This window comes from Chaetura pelagica, unplaced genomic scaffold (assembly GCF_000747805.2).
Source record: "Chaetura pelagica isolate M959 unplaced genomic scaffold, ChaPel_1.0 scaffold188, whole genome shotgun sequence".
NCBI classification, from domain to species: Eukaryota; Metazoa; Chordata; class Aves; order Apodiformes; family Apodidae; genus Chaetura; species Chaetura pelagica.
Genome location: NW_009954196.1, coordinates 959886 through 980888, shown reverse-complemented (window position 1 = coordinate 980888; position 21003 = coordinate 959886). Strand labels below are relative to the sequence as shown.

The 21003-nt window shown below is 39.3% G+C and overlaps 1 protein-coding gene across 1 annotated transcript in view; it reads left to right on the top strand.

Moving 5' to 3' along the window:
• BANK1 (B-cell scaffold protein with ankyrin repeats 1) overlaps nt 1–21003 on the top strand; it is a 122020-nt gene that overhangs the window by 36266 nt on the left and 64751 nt on the right. Inside the window, exons 8-9 of the mRNA XM_010003179.1 lie at nt 6249–6369; nt 18377–18573. Of these exons, the coding sequence (XP_010001481.1) occupies nt 6249–6369; nt 18377–18573 (318 nt within the window). The remainder of the gene's footprint in view (nt 1–6248; nt 6370–18376; nt 18574–21003) is intronic.

The window sequence follows — 21003 nt, the reverse complement described above, 5'->3', positions numbered from 1 at the left end:
TTTGGTCACACAGTCATGAGTAATGTCTCAATAATAGACTCAGAATTACAGAGGCCTGCCTTTGAGACAGGCCTAGTTATAAGCAAGTCAGACAAGTGAAAACAAGTTTTCTCCCTTTGTTTTGTTTTTGTTTAGAGAGAGATGTAAACATCCTTTGTGCTGTATATGTATAGTAGCAATGCCCCTCTCCATTGAATGTGTTATTTTTAGTATTTCTAAAACCAATAGAAGCAAATAATCTTAAATCACATTGTATTTAGAGGATTATTATTAACTCACCAGCAAATGGGATTTTTCTTGCATAGCTTTTATAGAAGACAGTAGGTTGCATCCTTTTAAAGCTGCTGAATTATCATTCATGTGCTTTGCCAGTTGCAGTGCAGATTCTTTGCATATATTTAGAAAAATTCAGATTTTGAGCTGGGTTTCAAAGCAGCACAGCACACTGCAGTGCTCTGCAGTATGTCCTTTGCCAGTGGCACATACTAAATGCTTTCTTTTCTTATTTTGTAAGTAAGAGTGGAATCTCAAGTATCATTTGTTGAATGGTGGGTAGCCCAAGCAGACTTGTCATAATGTCTATATTGTAATTGCGAAGCCAGAACAAAAATAATAGTCTGTGTTTCCAGTGCAGACAGTCTCATTTTCCTGTGACAAATCTACCTTATCTACCACCTAAGGCATTACTCTCATAACGAAAGGATTAATAAAAAATGATGTATTGCAGTCTTAGTATTCTATTAAGGATGGGGGTAGATTCCTTCCAAATATAAGTCATTTTTGTTGTAAGAAAACAGGCTGCTGCACAAGAAGTATAGTGCAACTCTTAAGTACAAGTATGTTCTTAAAACCTTTATAGTATCCATCATTCTAAAGCTTGTATTTTGAAGGACATTGAAGTAAGCTTCTAACAGGTTTCATTTAAAATTTTATGCATAAGTGTGCTATAATTATTAAAAAAATATAATTGTCAAGGTAACCTGGATACCTGTAACACACCTGGTATTTCCACTGGACAATTTTGTGTCATTCAGGAGTTTGACCCTTCATATAATCACCATGATTAATATTTAGCAAGCCACATACAATTCAGATCATATGCAAATGCAAAAATAATTCTTTGCAGAACAGTAGTGCACACCAGGAAAAATAGCTGTAGTGTTATAACTGTCAGGTATGTTTAACATATGTCTGACCTATACTCATGCAGATAATAAGCAAGAGTTTAAATGAGGAGACAGTGTTTGACCACTCTAAATGTTATTGTTTTGGTAACTGAAAAAGTAATGCAGAGAAAAGTCTGATAATCATGCAATTTTTACAATCCAAACAATATCATGGCTGCTCTGTGGGAAAGTATGCTAATGCTACTTCTTTTGTAAGTGTACATAAGTGTTGAAAGATTTATCATCATGTTTAATGGTACATGCTGGGCCACAGAGCGAGGCACACTAGCTAGGTAGCTAAACTGTTACCAGCAGCTTTTTAAATACTTTAAGCTCTCATGTAAACCTAATTTAATAGCAATAAGATACATTTTAAAAATGCAATTTGCAGAACATAATTTAGTTTAATCTTTAAAAATATGTTCACACAAGGAAAGAAAAAACAGACTTAATACTAATTAGAATTCCCATCAACTAGCAGGAGTAACTTTTATTGAACCAGGATAATTAAAAACTTCGAGACTATCAGCTTATATGCAAAAGTATCCTGGAGCAACAGTGGTTTATCAATGCAAAGTAACAATCAAACACAATGGGAAACGAAATTAAAATAAAATAGAAAATCTTACTGCAATTATTGATCAAAGCAGTGTCACTTCATGGTTCAAAGAAAAGTTCAAGATGTTAACAAATGCTTTGCAATCTGAGAATTAGCTCCTTATTAAAATTCTGTGGTGAAAGCAGATTGCTACAGTAATGCATAATAACGACACAATGCTTTGGTATAATGCTTTAATTGTATTGTATATTGTTTACAACCCTTCGAGCTACTCTGAGGTGCTGTTGTCATTGAGATTATTGTCCTCTTCACTTTGTGCCCCAGTAAAGCCAAACAGATAAACCAAACACAACAAATATGTTTAAAATGTCCATTCCTTTTACTGATTATCAGGTCAGTTAATATATCTTAGTGGAAGACCAACAATGTTTGATACCATTGCACTTATAAATTTATCTTTCTAAGGAGGAATTTAACAGTAGTGAAAATGTATACTAAGATTTTCACACATCATGTTTTAGAGGAAGTTCTGATACATTGTAATTGTCTGTTTCAAATTTAGAATCATAGAATCATTAAGGTTGGAAGGGACCCTAAAGATCATCAAGTTCCAACCCCCCTACCATGAGCAGGGAGCTCTATCACTAGATCAGGTTGCACAAAACCTCATCCAACCTGGCCTTAAAAACCTCCAGGGATGAGGCATCAACAACCTCCCTGGGCAACCCAATCCAGTTCCTCACTACCCTTATAGTGAAGAATTTCTTCTTAGTATCTAACCTAAATCTCCCCTCTCTCAGTTTAAAACCATTACCCCTTGTCCCATCACTATCTTCTCTGATGAAAAGCCCCTCCCCAGCTTTCCTGTAGGCCCCTTTCAAGTACTGGAAGGCTGCTGTAATGTCTCCTTAGAGCTTTCTCTTCTCTAGACTGAACAGCCCCAACTCTCTTAGCCTGTCTTCAGGTGGGGTCTTGCCAGAGCAGAGTAGAGGGGCAGAATCACCTCCCTGGCCCTGCTGGCCACACTTCTATTGATGCAGCCCAGGATGCAGTTGCTCTCTGGGCTGTGAGTACACACTGGTGGCTCATGTTGAGCTTCTCATCAGCTACCACCCCCAAGTCCTTCTCCTCAGGACTGTTCTCCAGCCATTCTCCCCCCGGCCTGTATTTGTGCCTGGGGTTGTGCCAACCCAGGTGCAGGACCCTGCACTTGGACTTGTCTGAATTTTAGAAGTATTTACCAACATTAGCAAGACATTTTTAACAACCAAATAAATACTTAAAATGTAAGGAAATATATAGAGTAAATATGAAACAAGCTTTTTTTGCATACATTTTGAAAGAAAAAAAATTGAGATTCTATAGAAATGTGGGAAGAGTTGGGGTCATAATAACTGAATCATAATGCTGAATGAACTTGCTATTAGAATATATGAGCGTGGGCATTGGCTAAAGGCCATGAATTTTTGTTTTCTCACTTTCATATAATACTGCATTAAAGAAACTCTTAGGGAGGTTGTGTTCTTACAGTAACTGATTATAAGAAACTCTTAGGGAGGTTGTATTCTTACAGTAACTGATTATAAGATTCATATAATTAATAATTAAACTTTATTTTATTTTTTTACTTTCCCTCAACTTCTCATTTCAACATTTTGATGGATTTACATGTTATATTGATTTTTCTCTCAGATTTTCGACAAATGCAAATATTGATTCAGTTACACAGTGTTAAGGTTCCTTGGTATGGATTTCTTAGTTTGGTGTTTTTTTAAAGTTAATATCCTTATTACTGAAATTGATAGCTTCATGTTACTTTGACTTTAAGACAAACTTTGGATGAATAATACTCCTTTGTTTCTAAGAAGGTTGTTTTTATCATAGTCACCCAACAGAACTCCAATTACAATGTATATTGAAAAAGAAGAATGGAAATAAACTGCAGCCTTTTCTGTGAGAACTTGTAAGAAATAGCTGTATGATTTATGTGGAGATATTATGTATGCACCTTTACCTGATCCCCAGAGATACTTCCTTTGAAACTGTTTTTAATACTTCAATCTTCTAAGCCACGTCAGCAACTGCTATTTTAAAATTATTCTTTCTTTTCCTCTTAGCATGAAATATCTCCGTATTCTATCACTGGTTAAAATTGTTAAGAAATGCCTAAGTTATTTTTAAGCTTTGCCCGTTCTTTTCAGCAGAAATAATCTAGATATTGAAGTGCATATAAAGTGGTGTCTGATATGTGAGAACTGCTGAAGAAGTTCATATTTATGTAAATGTAACCTTGTTAGTACTGCTTAAAGCCAGTAAGAAATATGTTAATGTACTGGCTGTGTATGCTGTGTTTCAGTGGCACACATTTTCAGGGCTTTGTTAGCAGTTAATAAAGAATGTAGGTCATCTCATTCACGAAAGCAGCAAAATATGTACTTCATCTTTTCCTTTTTCAAGGATGATTTTGGAAGCCCAGGTGTAATGGTAAGCGTTTGGGCCTTCTTTGTTGTACAAATCTGTGTCCTTTTGCTCTGAAAAGGAGGTAAAGGAATGGAGATAGTACCTACACCTGACAAGATGATACTTAGTGAGGACAGGCTGCTTGTGATAAGCTTTAGGGCAAGAAGTAGCAGTTGCAGGAGGATCAAGATTGGACTAAGGTGGAGAACAAAAGCCTGTGCTTTGGAGAGCATGGGAAGGGTTGCCTGTGAACTCACTAGCTTAATTCTCAGGGGCTCCTGGAAAGAAGATCTTGCCTGCAAGGATATAGAGAGAAAGTACTGCTTTTACTTCTTTGCTGTCATATTTTAAATCTTTATTCAGGTAAAATACGTGGATTCTCAAACTCTTGACTGGCTTAGGGTTCCCTTCCAGTGTGCTTAACTTTAAATACAGTTCTATGTCTGTTGGCTATAGTGAAGCTTCAGATGTAGGTGAAGTAGTGAACTTCTGATGCTTGGTGTTGGTGGGATTTCTTGGAAAGATTTCATGGGCCTGTAGAGTCCCATGCAGGAGACATAAAAATATGTAAATGTGGTGTACTTAGTCTTCGGGTGCTCTGGAGCAGGAATTGGCAGTAATCTAGAAGTCTCTAAACTGACTTCTTTTTTGGTGGATGTGGCTTTTATGTTGGTGTGAAGCTGGAGAGTTCAAAGTGGTCCCCTTCTTAGTTCTGTTTCACTGGTATTTCTGGTAATATCTTCATATAAGTATGGGAATAGCTTTTTTTTTTTTTTTTAAATAACTAAACTAGATTTTCCTGCTCTGTTTTTTTAGTAGAGTGGCAGAACAAAGCTACTTGTTATGGGTGAACCTTCAGATTTTAGATTCCTAGAGTAACAGAAAAAAAATGAGGTGAAAAACTTGAAGCAAATTGTGCTGGTAACTGTATAAGAAGTATATTGTGAGTGACCTGGAAAACATAAATGGCTGGTGATCAGAAGGTAGGCTTGTTAAAGCATGAGAAGTTTAGTTCTAATTTCATCTGTTCCCTTTGGGAGATGAGGTAGCCTAACTTCTCTCTCAGGGGCTTGTAAAAACTGAGCTAGCCTGATGTGGCTAAGCTGTGCAACAGCTTGTGGCCTTGAAAAATTTTCTGCAAGTACTTGAAGATGTGCATTCTTCTAATGTCAAGGACTTGCTCCATGTCAGATTGCAAAGCATTTTTTAATCCCTTGTGAATTTAGTTTTCTGAGTGTAATGTAAGAGCTGTATACTCTTTAAGGTGTTCCTCCCTTGCATTTCTGCCTGAGTAAAAGGGAGAAGGAAGGTTTCATGCCTCAGCATCTGTTAAAAAACAGATGAGCTTTGTAGGCAAGATTACCCTAAGAGCTTGCTGAAAAGAAGTTGTGGAGTGTTTCTTTGGCTTTTATATCAAAGGTAGTCTAAAATTGATTCTGTCTGGAATTGCTCCTTGGGTATTTTGGGACAGATTTGGGACATAAGAGGTAGGTGGTATTGAGGTGTGTTTTATTTGTTTGTTCCTTTTATTTTGCACAGAGGGGGTTATATAGGTAGCAAAATGTGTAAGGGGTGTCCCTGCTATTTAAAATGGAAATTAAGAATTTTACTTCAGGTTTAATTTGTCTAGAAGCCGTGTAGTGGAGTTTCTGTTATACAGTTGCTTCAGTGAGTACTGAATTACTGCTGTAGTAAGACTTTGATTTTATGGGCACCTCACATCTGTCAGAATAGTTCCTGGTTACTACACTGCATTGTTGTTGCTAAACTGGGAGTCAGTAAACACAAATCTTCATGTCCTTGCTCGTTATCCACAAGTTTTTAGTCATGACTGAACTTCAGAAGTTGTAACATCTGATTCTTTTCAATTGGGTCATGTTAGCATGATCCTTCTATACTAGAATCTCTCTTCTTTAGCATTGGAGAACTGTGGTGCTCTCACTAAAATTGAGTTTGTAATAATAAAGTTTTCAATAATTTGATTCACAAGCACACTCAAAGTAAAGTTAAAAATACATATGCAACAAATAGGCTAATTTTTTTTTTTCTTGCTTTTTAAACAGGCTTTTAAATTTTCTTCTGTAGAGAAGCTGGACAACGTTATGACTTTGTTATTGAAAAGAAAAATGTCTATTTATGAATTAAGTACATTCCAAAGTGAAGAGCAGCACCATCAACAAGCTAGTGAGTCAGTTCTTGTATGCATTGATTTTTACTATTGATACTATGGTTATTACTTTAAAATGTTAGTAAGACAATATTTAAGTATTTGAAGCCATTAGTGAAATGCAAGAACCCACGATAAAGACAACAAAATGGGAAAAAGAATTCTATAAATCATTACTTACTGACTCAGTCCTATATACTGGATGTTTGATCAGGTTTGGATTAGCTGCAGGTTACCAGCTTTGCAGCTGAGCAGATTTATGCTTAGGGAGAAAATGGGCAATAAGGGACATGAGGAGATGCTGTTACATTATATATTTTTTTTTTTCTGCAGTACATCATTTTCTCAAAGTTTGATGACATAAAAAGAAAATTGGAAACTAGATGTCTAGATTCTTCGTGAAAGAAAGATATGATTGCAGAGCTGGAAGAACTTGGAATGTAGGAGTCCTAGATTCTGAGCTCACTTCCTCCTGAAAGGCACATAAGCATGTCTTTGCCTCCCTATAAGAACATCCAAAGCAGACACTAGACCTATGAGGTCTAATGGAGAACTAACATCTCCTTTTTCAATCATTGTTATAGCATTTTATACCAAGCACCATTTTTTCTAATATGTTTTACTAAAAATGCTTCTGGGAGGGAAATGAAGGTATCAAATGAAAAACTGAGATAAGTTATTCTTGTATCTCTGAACAGGCAGATGAATCAGCCCTAATTTCATAATTCCTGTATGTGTTTTTTTTCACTGGTGGCCAAAATACACTAACTTATGACAGAAATTCAGTTATCTCTTTCCACAGACACTTTGCATTCACACATACTTGGTTGAAATAGAAGCATGGCAGTAAGTCAGAATACAGATATACTTTTAATTTCTCAGTGACTACCTGTATGTGACTCTCTAGGATTCCTGCCCACTTCCAAACTTTGCTTCCAAAGGCTATTGAACTCGATAAAGAGCCCCTTATTAGAAAATGCTTGGTTCACAAAGTTTTGAATACTTAGTTTTCCTCTGAAATCTACCCAAAGGCAGATGCAGTCACTCCATGGAAGCTATGTATTTCCAAAGTAAAGATGCATGCCTTTCAACTAAACACAAAGAAAAAAAATTAGGTATTTTCAAACCTTATCCTTTGGAGACCTTTTCATTACTCCAATAATTGGCATGACTGCAAGAGCTCAGTCTTGTGGCATGAGGCATAGATAAGAGAAGGCTGTCTATGTATGGATTTTACTTTTATGCTCTATTTTATCATTATAGCTTGCATATCAGGGTACAGCTGATAAATGGCTGTACTTGAGAGTTCTCAATGTGAACTCAAAGTGAACACAAATAATAAAGAACTCATTATTAATTTTATTGGATAACTAATGAATTGCATGATTTGACTTTTCACAAAGTGTACAGCTGTGTGATTTAAAACTAAATATAAAATTTTATAGGAAAAATGTGTGTGATGTAATCAAAGAAAAATGCATTGCGATGCTTGCTTATATTAACAATGATTTAGATCAAGATAGCAGCAGATGCATGTTTGCTTATGTAGTTTTTCAGGAAGGGCTGTTTAACAATTTTTTAGTATGATGAATGCAGTACTTGAACGGGGTTGGTGTTTAGGCTGGCAAAGTCAAGATAGGTGCAAAAGGTCAGCTCTGCTACAATCTTATTTTCAATGCATCTCTTACAGATGTCTGAATAATCCTCTCAGCCAGCACTACTTAGTTTGTTTCACTCTTCAATACATAGTTTCACATTGCCTAACTTCAGGCAATCTTGTAACGATCTTTATTATGTGTCCAGGATCTCCACCTGGAGTGCAATTGCCTAAGAAGTAAATCAGGAGTCTCTACCAGAAAAATATCATGGAAACGACTTTATGTATAAAAGCTTCTAAGAAGTCAAGTGCACACTTCAGTCTCTTTTTTGTTTTAATTACTTTTTTCCTTATTATATTATATGTTTTATGTAGCTCTAAAGAAGATAGAAGTGTCTGAATGTTGTCAAAACATATGTGGGACTGTGCATGAGTATTACCTCCTAGCATGATAGAAGAATTAAGATAAAGACTTTTATTCAGTTTATCAGGTGGAAAAATCATAGAATCATAGAATCATAGAATCTTAGGGGCTGGAAGGGACCTCGAGAGATCATCTAGTCCAACCCCCCTGCCAGAGCAGGATCACCTAGAGTACATCACACAGGAACTCATCCAGGTGGGTTTTGAATGTCTCCAGTGAGGGAGACTCCACAACCTCCCTGGGCAGTCTGTTCCAGTGCTCTGTCACTCTCACAGTAAAAAAATTTTTTCGGATATTCACCTTGAACTTCCTATGCTCCAATTTACACCCATTACCCCTTGTCCTATCACTGGTCATCACTGAGAAAAGCCTAACTCCGTCCCCCTGACACTCACCCCTTACATATTTGTAAACATTGATGAGGTCACCCCTCAGTCTCCTTTTCTCCAAGCTAAAGAGACCCAGCTCCCTCAGCCTTTCCTCATAAGGGAGATGTTCCACTCCCCTAATCATCTTCGTAGCTCTGCGCTGGACTCTTTCGAGCAGTTCCCTGTCCTTTTTGAACTGAGGGGCCCAGAACTGGACACAATACTCCAGATGTGGCCTCACCAATGCAGAATAGAGGGGGAGGAGAACCTCTCTTGACCTACTAACCACACCCTTTCTAATGCACCCCAGGATGCCATTGGCCTTCTTGGCCACAAGGGCACATTGCTGGCTCATGGTCATCCTCCTGTCTACCAGGACCCCCAGGTCTCTTTCACCTACACTACTCTCCAGCAGTTCAGCCCCCAACCTGTACTGGGACATGGTGTTGTTCTTCCCCAAATGTAAAACTCTGCACTTCCCCTTGTTGAATTTCATCATGTTTCTCCCCGCCCAACTCTCCAACCTATCTAAGTCTCTCTGAATGGCAGCACAGCCTTCTGGTGTGTCAGCCACTCCTCCCAGCTTAGTGTCATCAGCAAACTTGCTGAGGGTACATTCTATACCCTCATCCAGGTCGTTGATGAAGATGTTGAACAACACCGGTCCCAGTACCGACCCCTGTGGGACTCCACTAGTCACACACCTCCAACCAGATTCTGCCCCATTGACTACAACTCTCTGACTCCTTCCTTTCAACCAGTTCCTAATCCACCTCACTTCCTGATCACCAAACCCATACCTGATCAACTTTTCTACAAGGATGCTGTGGGAGACGGTGTCAAATGCTTTACTGAAATCAAGATAAACCACATCTACCGCTCTACCATCATCTATCCACCTAGTAATTTCCTCATAGAAGGCTATGAGGTTAGTCAAACATGATTTACCCTTGATAAAACCATGCTGACTGCTCTTGATGACCCCCATGTCCTTGATGTGCCTGGAGATAGTGACAAGAACAAGTTGTTCCATCACCTTTCCAGGGATGGAGGTGAGGCTGACCGGTCTATAGTTACCCGGGTCCTCCTTCTTGCCCTTCTTGTAGACTGGAGTGACATTTGCTATCCTCCAGTCCTCAGGCACCTCACCTGTTGCCCATGATTTACTGAAGATGATGGAGAGTGGCCTAGCAATGACCTCCGCCAGCTCCCTCAGCACCCTTGGGTGCATTCCATCTGGACCCATTGATTTATGGATGTCCAGATTACTCAACTGATCCCTAACCCAATCTTCATCTACCATGTCAAACTCTTCCTCTATCTTGACCTCTTCTGGGGCTATATGAATCTGGGGCTCATAGGGAGACCCTGCAGGAGTGAAGACAGAGGCAAAGAAGGCATTCAGCACCTCTGCCTTCTTTATATCCTCTGTCACCAGGGCTCCCACCTCATTCCTCAATGGGCCAATATTGCCTCTATTGCTAGTTTTGCTAGCTATGTACTTGAAAAAGCCCTTTCTATTATCCTTAACCTGACTTGCAAGGTTAAGTTCCAAGGAGGCCTTAGCTTTCCTAATTGCCTCCCTACATCCTCTGACAACAGTCCTATATTCCTCCCAAGTGACCAGCCCCTCCTTCCATGATCTATAGATTTTCCTTTTCCACTTAAGTTTGCCCAGTAGTTCCTTCTTTAACCATGCAGGTCTCCTAGCACCCTTACTAGATTTCCTAACCATTGGGACACTCTGATCCTGTGCTTGCAAGAAGTGGTCCTTGAATGTTGACCAGCTATCTTGAGCTCCTTTATTTTCTAGCACCCTGTCCCATGGGATTTCCCTTAATAGATGATTGAGGAGACCAAAGTTTGCCCTGTGGAAGTCCAGGGTTCTGGTCCTGCTGGGTATTTTGTTCCTTCCACACAGGATCCTGAACTCCACCATCTCATGATCACTGCAGCCAAGGCTGCCATTGACCACCACTGCTTCAACAAGGCCCTCCTTGCTGGTTAGTACAAGATCCAGCAGCGCTCCTCTTCTAGTCGGCTTGTCCACCATTTGCATTAAGAAGTTATCATCAATGCATTGGAGGAACCTCCTAGACTGTGAAAGGCTGGCTGTGTGAGTCTTCCAGCAGATATCAGGGTAGTTGAAATCTCCCATGAGGACCAGCGACTGTAGTTGTGAGGCTGCTTTCAGTTGCTTGTAGAAAGCCTCATCAACCTCCTCACCTTGATCAGGAGGTCTGTAGTAGACCCCCACAACTGTGTCACCCGCACCTGCTTGCCCCTTAATTCTTACCCACAGAATTTCAACATGCCCCTCATCAGCCCCTGCATGAAACTCAATACATTCTAGTTGCTCTCTCACATAAAGAGCAACCCCACCACCTCGCTTCCCTGCCCTATCTTTCCTAAAAAGCACATAACCATCCATGGCCACATTCCAGTCATGTGAGCTGTCCCACCATGTCTCTGTTATTGCTACTAGATCATAACCCTTAGCCCGCACACAAACCTCTAACTCCTCTTGCTTGTTCCCCATGCTGCGTGCATTAGCATACAGGCATTTCAGGAAACGAACAGAGCACACTGGTGGGACTAAATCCTCCTTGGACGACCTGACTTTGGGCCATGGTGTGTTCCTCTTGTGCTTGTCCCTAACAGGCCTGGTTTTCTCCCCTTCCCCCTTCACATCTAGTTTAAAGCTCTATCAATGAGCCCTGCCAAGTCCTGCCCCAAAAGCCTCTTCCCCCTCTGGGACAGGTGCATCCCTCCTGCCACCATCAGTCCAGGTGCCTCATATAGCATCCCATGATCAAAAAAACCAAAACCCTGGCTATGGCACCAATCTCTTAACCATTCGTTGACCTGCAAACTCTTCCTATATACCTCCCTACCCATTCTTGCAGGAGGGATGGAGGCAAACACTACTTGCGCTCCAGACCCCCTAACTAGCTGTCCCAGGGCCCTGAAGTCTCTCTTCATTGCCCTTACATTTCTTGTAATAATTTCATCACTGCCAACCTGAAAAATCAGCAGCGGGTAGTAATCGGAAGAATTCACAAGATTGGGGAGTTTCCTTTTAACATCCCTAATCCGAGCCCCAGGGAGGCAACAGACCTCCCTGTGAGATGGGTCCGGCCGACAAATGGGCCCTTCTGTCCCCCTCAGAAGGGAGTCACCCACCACAATTACTCTCCTTTCCTTCTTGATTGAAGAAGTCCTAAGGACTCGAGGTGACTGACGAGTCCTAGGCACTTCACTAGGTAAGTTTACCCCTCCAACTTCATTTTCCTGTTCCTGAATTTCCAATGCCTCGTATCTATTCTTCAAGGGCAACTGAGAGGGTGGAAGGGGTTGGGAGGATTTTTTCTTGCCTCTTCGAGGTCGAACCTCCTTCCATTCCTTAATATCTCTTGAGTCCTCTCCATCTGTCTGGTGACAGGAGGGGAAAGGATCCGTCACTTGCCCAACGTCTTCTATCTGCCCCTGCCTCAGGGTTTGACTCCACCAATCTATTTCACTTTCATATTCTCTAATGGCCCTCAGTCTTGCAACCTCCTCTGTCAGCTCAACCACCTGCCTGAGGAGATCATTTACTTGCTCACACCGCACACATGCGCTGTCACTGGTTCCCTCTGATACCAGTGCCAGACTCAGGCATTCACTGCAGCCAGAGACCTGCACGGCTGCGTGCCTGCTTGGGAGCTCCGTCTGAGTCCCCACATTCTTTTTCACAGTGGTTTTTGGCCGTGTTGCGACCATGATCAATCTAGTTACTAGTCTGCTTTTCCTAGGATGAGAAGGCACCCGCTGCTCCCTGCCTGCCCTCGCGCAGCTCTCTGCCTCTCCGCCTGCCCTCGCGCCTGTCACGCGTCTCCCCTCTGGAAGCCGCTGCCGCTCTCTCTCCTGTGCTGCCACGTGCTCCAAAAAAATGTTACAGTAATGGATAATATTTAAAGATATTATTCTGCAGTCTGAAGGGGAATACTGGAAGCTCAGTCAGCTGAGAAAGTTAAATGCAGACTGAATAGAACCCACTGGAAAAACGTATTTAACAACTGAAAGACAGAGCCAAGGCATGTCTGGGATTTTTGGTGGCAGTGTCCACCATCCCTTGTGGAAGCATGTGACTGAAGCTGAAGGACTTTCCTGAATATTGTACATTCTCTAGCAAACTAATTTCAGAGAACCCTGTATGTATATAATGTCTTTATATTCTGGTAATAGAATCCAGTCAAAACATACTGACAAATCCAAACTCATGTTTCAAAACTTATCTTGATCTTGGGAATCTCTAATGCTACTCTTGAATCCTCAGGTTTGGCAATTCTTGGTACATTGATGCCTGTCCAAGAGATGGAAATTTTTTTGAGGAAAACCTGTTTCTTTTTCCACAATTAATGAATATATTTTTTTTACAAGTTATCTGTTACTTTTGCTATTCATCTCAAGCATTGATGCTTGTGAAAACTCCTGAATTTTCTTTGTTGAAAATACTGCATTTTATCATCGAACACTGCTAGCAAAATAACAAGTCCCATCCTGATTTATCTAATTTCTTTCTTTGAAGTTGAAACATCTATCCAAAAAGAAGAAGTAGTCTGGGTTTTCAGCTGCTAGCAAAACAATGGGAGAAGATAGACTGGAGGAGAAGAAGCAGATGGGGGTTTAAATATTTATTTGGTTTAATTGATACTGACACTGTAGAAGTCATTTTAACTGTCTGTTTAAATTGATAAAAAGAAAGTAATGTCCTAGATCAATAATTTGGGAAATAAAAGAAGGATGTCTTACAAGATCTGCAGAAATGCCACTGTAGGCTGTTCTGTTTGCTTACCGCAGTTTTATGAAAATTCCCACAGGCTAAGACAGTGCTATAATACAGTAATATTAGATTTTATGATCTGTTATATAGCTGAGGTGTTCCAGAATGCACTGCAGAGAAGAGCAGAGAAGGGATTATGACAGAACAAAGCATACAAACCAGCAATTCCCTCTTAACCTTGTGTATGTGAACTAGAATTTTAATTAAAAGCAAGCACTGGCCTCAGAGTTAGTTGGAAGTTGAAGCCCCCTTAGTGCACTTAAAACTATGCCACTTGGGCACTTTCTCTTTAACCTGTTTTTCCTGCTTATGATCTTCAGTTAACTAGTTACTAGTGTAGTTGCCAAACAATGGCAGCCTTTCTCTGTTAAGCTTCTACAGTAAAAGCTTGCTACTGATTAAAAGCTGTTCACTTCTAGTTACCCTAAAAACTACTGCTTCTCTTCAGTTCTACATAATTAGCTGAAATGTATCAGTTGTTCCAGTTTCACCGCTGATAAAAGTTCCAGCCAATTTCCCCATTTCAGTTCAAGAAACTTTCAAGTTCAAGAATGGTGTTTTCTGCCTGAAGCATGTGTGCTTTCATGTAATTACAGCATCTTGCTACTGGGTATAATATAAAAATTCAGGTAAAGCAGTTAAACACAGTATGGTGGAACTATCTTTACAGTAGTACAGTAGAATTTGTCTTGAGAGCTCATTGAATTTTGTTAATTGGCAATTAAGTGAACAATTATAATTTAAAAAAATACAAGCATAAATAGATCTTGCAATAGGTTATTCTTACTTGGTTATTTTGACAGTGGTACCCTTAGCTGTCATTGACTTTTTCTGTCAAGCCTGAAGGACTTAGGATAGGTTTAAACAGGTTTTGGTGCTGCTTTCAGAATGAGGGCAAAAAAACCCCAAAACCAATAGGCTTCAGTCATCTCTTGTGGTCATTAATGGTACTATATTTTTAAATTAGTAAGCTAAGTATGTATTTATGAGAGGAAAGTCTGAGAAGTCATGTCCAACATCATCTTCCCCCTTCACTGCATAGGTGGCAAAACCATTAGCTTATACAGGGCACAGAATGACTACTCATCCCACAGCTGCATACAGAAATGGGCATCAAAGTGTTACTGAGGTTGCTGAAGGAACAACAGTCGCCACAACTGTTGGTGTAGCATTTACCAAGATAGCGATCATACCAGGGTGGCTTCAAGAAGTTGATTAGTTCAGCATTTTCTATCAGTGACACTTCGAAAGTTTGACCCATGAAGACTGCATTCCACTTTGTCTAAGTGCAGGGTACTGCTAGTTGTGTTGCCTGGAAAGGCATTGCAAATGAGTCTATAGTACATTGATGAAGCTGTCTGAAGTTGATGAAACTCAGTACGGTCATCTGATGATCCTCACAATAACTTTTTACTTTTTGTCACAACTTGATGACACCAGGCTTCTGTTTCATTGGCAGAAGAAATTAAATTTGTTTATTTCAACCAGTCAACAAAGCCTTGGACTTTGTCTGCTCTAATGGGTAACTAATCCTGTACAACACTGAAGGAAGATGTGGAGGTCCTCCCTTTCTCAGAGTAAGGCTTGTGGTGCTGTAGTGACTCAAGGTGACATGGGGTTAGTGCCTGCAGATTGAGGGCTTGCTTATTTTCTATATTTTATGAATATACCACCATATATTGGTACCTGGAAAAGATATAGTTACAAGGCATTTAGTGGGTGGAGGAGCAAGGTGACAAGTCAGGCTTCTCCTGATTGGAACTTATCATCTACGTAACTAAAGGAAAAAGAGTGCACATCCATCCCTCTTGAACCTGCAGACAGTCTTGTGGTCCAAAATTGTTGTCATAATTAAATGAAATTAATCTCAAAGCCCACTACCAACCAACAAAGCCATGTACCTGCTTTCTCCAAGTTTCTCACGTCTTTGTGGCTCCCCCCTCTTCTCACCCTGCGTTATATGTGAGCGATCTGTGGAAGTAGCTGGTGCATTTTAATGTCTGAAAGAAACTCTTCATGGCTGACTGGACTGCAGAAACAGCAGCTGTAAGCTTTGTTCTCCTGCATTGTTTGTTTCTGGATTTCTAATGCTGCAGCTGCAACTACAACGATTTCATGCCTAGCATTAATTCCTCAAGGGAAAGGGAAACGAATTTTGAACAGAGCTTTCTCTGCATTTGTTTCCAACCTTGCTAGTACCCGGGCCAGGTGGCAGATGAAATATTATCATGCCAAAAAGAAAGCAGCTGAAGTCCAAAGTAAGGTACTGGGAATAGTATAATGTTGTGGTTCAACAACATTAGGATTCCTTATAGGAAGTTTCCCCAGGTGGTCTCTTGAGTTAAAAGTCTCTGTTTCTGGTCAACAGAGAAGTTTTTGGTTGTTAATTTAGAAGTTGGGACACTTGGCTGAGTAAAGCACTATGTTGAGTTTTGTTAGCCACTGTCACCAGCTTTGGGTGATAAGGACTTGTGTGTCAGGAGTGCATTGGTACTATTGACTTGATTCTCCTTTCAGATCTGTAACCCATTGTTTCAGGTTTCATTAGCATGGAGTGGAAATTATTTTAGAGCATGTTAATGCTTTGTTAAGGTTCTTTTTACTGGCTATATTTGAACTTTTAGAGTCTGTTAACAGGAAACAGATTATTAATTAGAGTTAATGTAATTTTTTCTTCTCAAATTACTGCTCAACACCTGTTGCATTGCTGGACATACCAGAAAAAATAAATAACAAAACACGAAAGGTTTTTTTCCTGCACACGAAGAGATGAAAATATGCTGACTGGTGTATAGGACAATTATTAGTGACTGGGATATTAAAGAGAACTCAAGAAAGCTAGAAGTAACTAGATTTCAAAATGATAGTTCTGATTGAGAAACATGTGGAAAGAGGCTATCTGGATTTGAAGGAATCATGAAGTTGTATCAGAAATGGGAAGGCTCAGCACAAAGAAATTACCACAACTAACTGATACTTACTAAGAGTTCTGAGTAAATTTAAAAGTTAAGTAGCTGAATTTCTAACAGTAGTGTACAGTTTTTCAATTCTACAGTACTAGAAGGTGTAACTGTGATATCAAACCCCAAATTTCTCCAGGGACTCTGAGAACTAGGAGCAGGTTAATGTGTGGTCTCTACCAGGCAAATTAATAAAAATAGTAATAAAACAAATTTTCTGTAATATGAAGGCATGCTTTATAGTTTTCTTGTTGTTTTTTGTAAGAGTCTGCAAGCCAAGTCAAGTCAGTAACAGACTGGACCTGGATGAATGACTGACCAAAACCAGGATGCAAACAATTAAGCCAGTGATACAAAGTATTCGGGGTAGTAAGAAGGAAGGCTAATTGAGGGTAAAAAAATGGGGGGAAGGTCTTACGATATTTAGTAATTATGCAGTAAAATGTCAGATGTTACTTACTGTAGGTAAAAACAAAGTGATACAAGTGGAAAAGGCAGCCGTATGTTGTCATACAAACTGAGAGGCTTTGAGCAGGCTATTAGTACTGAGGAGTAAGATCATGCACTTCTAGGATAACACCAACTTGTTGCTAGGTAGCAGATCAAAAAGCAAATGAAATACAAGGAATTACTAGAAAAGGAAGAGACAACAAAGCCAAGAGATAATTACGACACCACATAAATTAGGTCATTCACCCATAAGTTGAGTATCATATGTAGCTCTTCTCCTATCACCTCAAAATGGCTACATTAAAGGTGGAAAAAGTTCAGTAAAGAGCAGTGAGGGTGATGGAGTTGATTCTCTATAAGGCACGATTAAATAGACTGTAGCTCTTTAAGAAAGAAGTTTTGGGAATGAGTAAATCACTAGTACTGCAGAGAGGGCAGACATGGATAGAAAATAAGATGAATTATGGACTATTAATTGAACCTAGGAGGAGCCTGGTCAAACCAAACTAGAGGAAGCACGTTTTCACACAGTGGTTAGTAAAGACCCTGCCAAAAGCACCCTGAGGGTGCAAGAAGTTGATAGTGCCTGGTATAGTCTAGATGCATACTTGGGAAAGAGAGGCACTGCATGTTGATATGTAGACAAATCACTAAACCACAAACCATAAATTATTTTAAATTAGAGTATGAAGGCAAAGGGAAGTATTGTTTATTCTAATCTCTCTTTTTTGTTGTTGTTACTTGCAAGTTGTGGCCACTTGTAGAGTTAGAAAACAGAACTATGCTGAATGGTAAACTGACTTCAGTTTAGCTTTTTCCCATTTATCCAAGGTGAAAAATAAATTCTGTGGTAGAAATTAATATAATGCTGTCTTAGTTAAATCCTAAAGCCCAGTATCTAAAATGCTCATTTTTAAATTATCTACTTTTTCATTATAAGGATAAGAAAATTTTTGCAAGTCTCTAGTAGTCATGTGAACTTCCAGAAATATTTTTCAGTATGAAAACATAGCACTATGAACCTATAACAATGTCCCATTCAAATGTCTCAAATTAAAAATATTCCTAAAACCGTAAATAATGTACACCTAAGCATATCTTGGCTGTGGAGTTTTCTTTCCATTGCAAGAAAACATATTTCTCAATAGAAATGAAGTGCTTTAAAAACACTCTGTCAGAAAAAAAAAGTTCTCAGTTACGCTAAAAGCTCTTTTATTAAAGTATGTATGTGAATTGTAAAACTGCTAGTTTCAAGAATTGTTCTTTGCCAGTTTTGTATTGGCAGTTTAATAACTGTGATTCCCTTAGCTTTAATATTCAAAGGATTTTCATAAAATGAGGTGGAAGGTCTTCTGTAAAAGCAAAACTTTTCTTTATGAAAACTTTATTTCCATATACAGATACCTATTTGGAAGAATTTCCTACTCTGCTTCACTGTGCAGCCAGATTTGGATTAAAGAACCTTGCAACATTTCTGCTTGGTTGTCCTGATGCCAGATGGGCTTGCAAAATCACCAACAGATATGGAGATGATCCAGCAAATATTGCTGAGAAGCACGGGCACAAGGATCTAAGAAAATTAATCCAAGAATTATCAGTAAGTCCATATGCTTTTTTTGTATGTCATCTATAACCTGAGGACTGTGATGTTGTACTATTGATATTCCATAGTATCTTCTCTGTTAAAGCCTAATATGTTGTAGTCCTGTCTGAAAATATTATTATACTTTTCCTGTCTCTGAAAAAGAGGTAAAAATGGGGTACAGCCACTCTCTTTGTGCAACATCACAGTGGAAATCAGTTTTCACACTGCTTGAATTTTCGGCATGTAATGGAAGGAGAACAGTGAATCAGAAGTACCTTATGTGGACCAGCTAGATTTGTGCTTTCAGTGCCAAACAATGGTTATTTTTTAAGTAGTCTAGCCTGACCATCTAAAGTAGCAGATAAATACTTCTTTAAAAGTGACTCTGAACTCTCTTGGTGTTGCCACTCTTAAGCATTCAGCAAAGAGGCATTGTCCAGTCTTGGCTGTCCACTCCTCCTGTGAAGAAAGGCTAAATTTTACCACCCTTTGTTAGTAAATCTTTCTTCAGTTGGGTATTCAGGAGGGGTTTGGGGCAGTTGTTGCTTTTCCACATGAAAGATAATAATAGAATAAAGGTCTGTGCATAGTTTTAGCATGCAAACTATTGCAAATAAAATCTAGCAGGATTGGCATATAAATATATATATACTGTATTAATATTTGAGAGGTTTAAACTATTTTAAGTATTTTGTGTGCTAACTGTAATACGAGTGGAGGTGATAATTCTTGCCCCAGAGGTTTCTAAGCCTAGAGAACAGATTAAGTAAAGTTAACAGTTAGTAATGGTTGTTCTTTGCTTGTGATGACTGTTCTCCTCTAAGTGTGAATACTTATACCAGCACTGAAGTAAAAACAACTCTACTACCATTTTAGGCAGGTGTAGTATGGTTAGGACATGCAGTTGAACTACCATTTTTCAGTTTATTCAAATGGCACGGCTTGAAGTTTGTCTAATGTGATACGGTATTTTAGAAATGTTAGCTTCAACTGTTGGAAGAAAAATGGTTTGTTTGTGTCCCCTGTAATAGTGCACTTAAGAACAAAAACACTTACTGTATTTCTGAAATTGATGGGAATGCAAAAAAGAAATATTTGCATGGCTCTAAGCCAAGCAGAATTTAGTTTTACCACATTCCCGGAACTTCCCATTACAGCTCAAGTATTGAAATTGCTTGTTATTACAATAGAAGTACTTTTGTACTTGACAGAGCTCTCACTGTTGTAGAATTGTTACCTGTGTACCCAAAATGTACAGAGTAATTCATCACTTCTATCTTAAAAGAGCGATACAGATCCAGAAAATTGTGTATTAAAACATATATTCATTTTGTCCAAAATTCTATTGTGCCTTGCCTTTGTGCTGTGTTAGATGGTTAGAGAGCAAGAGAGTGGCAACAGTGGCAACACCAGAACTACTTGTTTCTATCCTGAAGCCCAGGGCTTAGCTGTGCAGTCCTCTTTGGTGGCTGGTGAGTGGACCTGTGCCAAGGGCTTTTTGGTAATGCAGCTTTGCTGGTAAGGCATTTCTGCTCCCGTGTCCAGCAAGCTTCCTAGAAGAGTGCTTTAGGCTCTGTTGACAAAAGTAAGCTGTAGAAGCTGGCTAACTTGCAAACTGTATGTCATCTGTATGGCCCAAGTTTCCTGTCCTTGTTTAAAGGAAAAAATGTGGGGGGTTTTCTGGAACTGGACACCAAAAGTGTTGATGTGGGGAGCATTGCAGCCACAGAAGGCTGATCTGGGGTGCCTGGTGGGCATGCTTGGAGCTGGTCTCCTGTCTAGTGTCAAAACAAAGCACAAGAGAAGGATCGTGTAACACGTAGCATGTTTCTGCTGATACAGCTGCATGAAGGGAGGGGGGGAGAGAGATTTGCCTCTTTTAGTACCAGTGTTATATGCAGCATCATTAAGTGCCTAAAACTTCACACCCTTCAAGAACCTGTATAAATACGTGTTCCCACTAGTGGTCGTGTCAGCCTTTTCCAGAAAGAAACCTGCATTTCAAACAGTCCTTGAAAATATCTCCTTTGTGCTGAGGGAACACAGGAAGACTTGATCCATTTGTGTTAAAGGTGCTAAACTGATAGAGCTGTCCCTAAAAGAGTCTTTAATGGGGATTATTATAAAGCTGAGTTTCAAATGTGCAAGCAGTTCATCAAACAAATGGTCTCTTTCTTGCATTTTAACACAAAGCCACCTAAATTAGTCATTAATTTCCGATTTCTGCATTTCATTATAGTTCAGATTAAGTAATTTCCTCTTCTATAGAATGTAAGAGGGATATCCCTTAACATTCTGCGAGAATGTCCTGAATTCTTACTTTGTCTTGTGATTTTATTCCTCTGTAGAACCAAGTACTTGAATATTTTCCGTAATTGCTTTTAGGTGGAATTGTCTGAATCAAAAGTGTCAATTTAAAACTAATAAGAGACATTCAGCAGG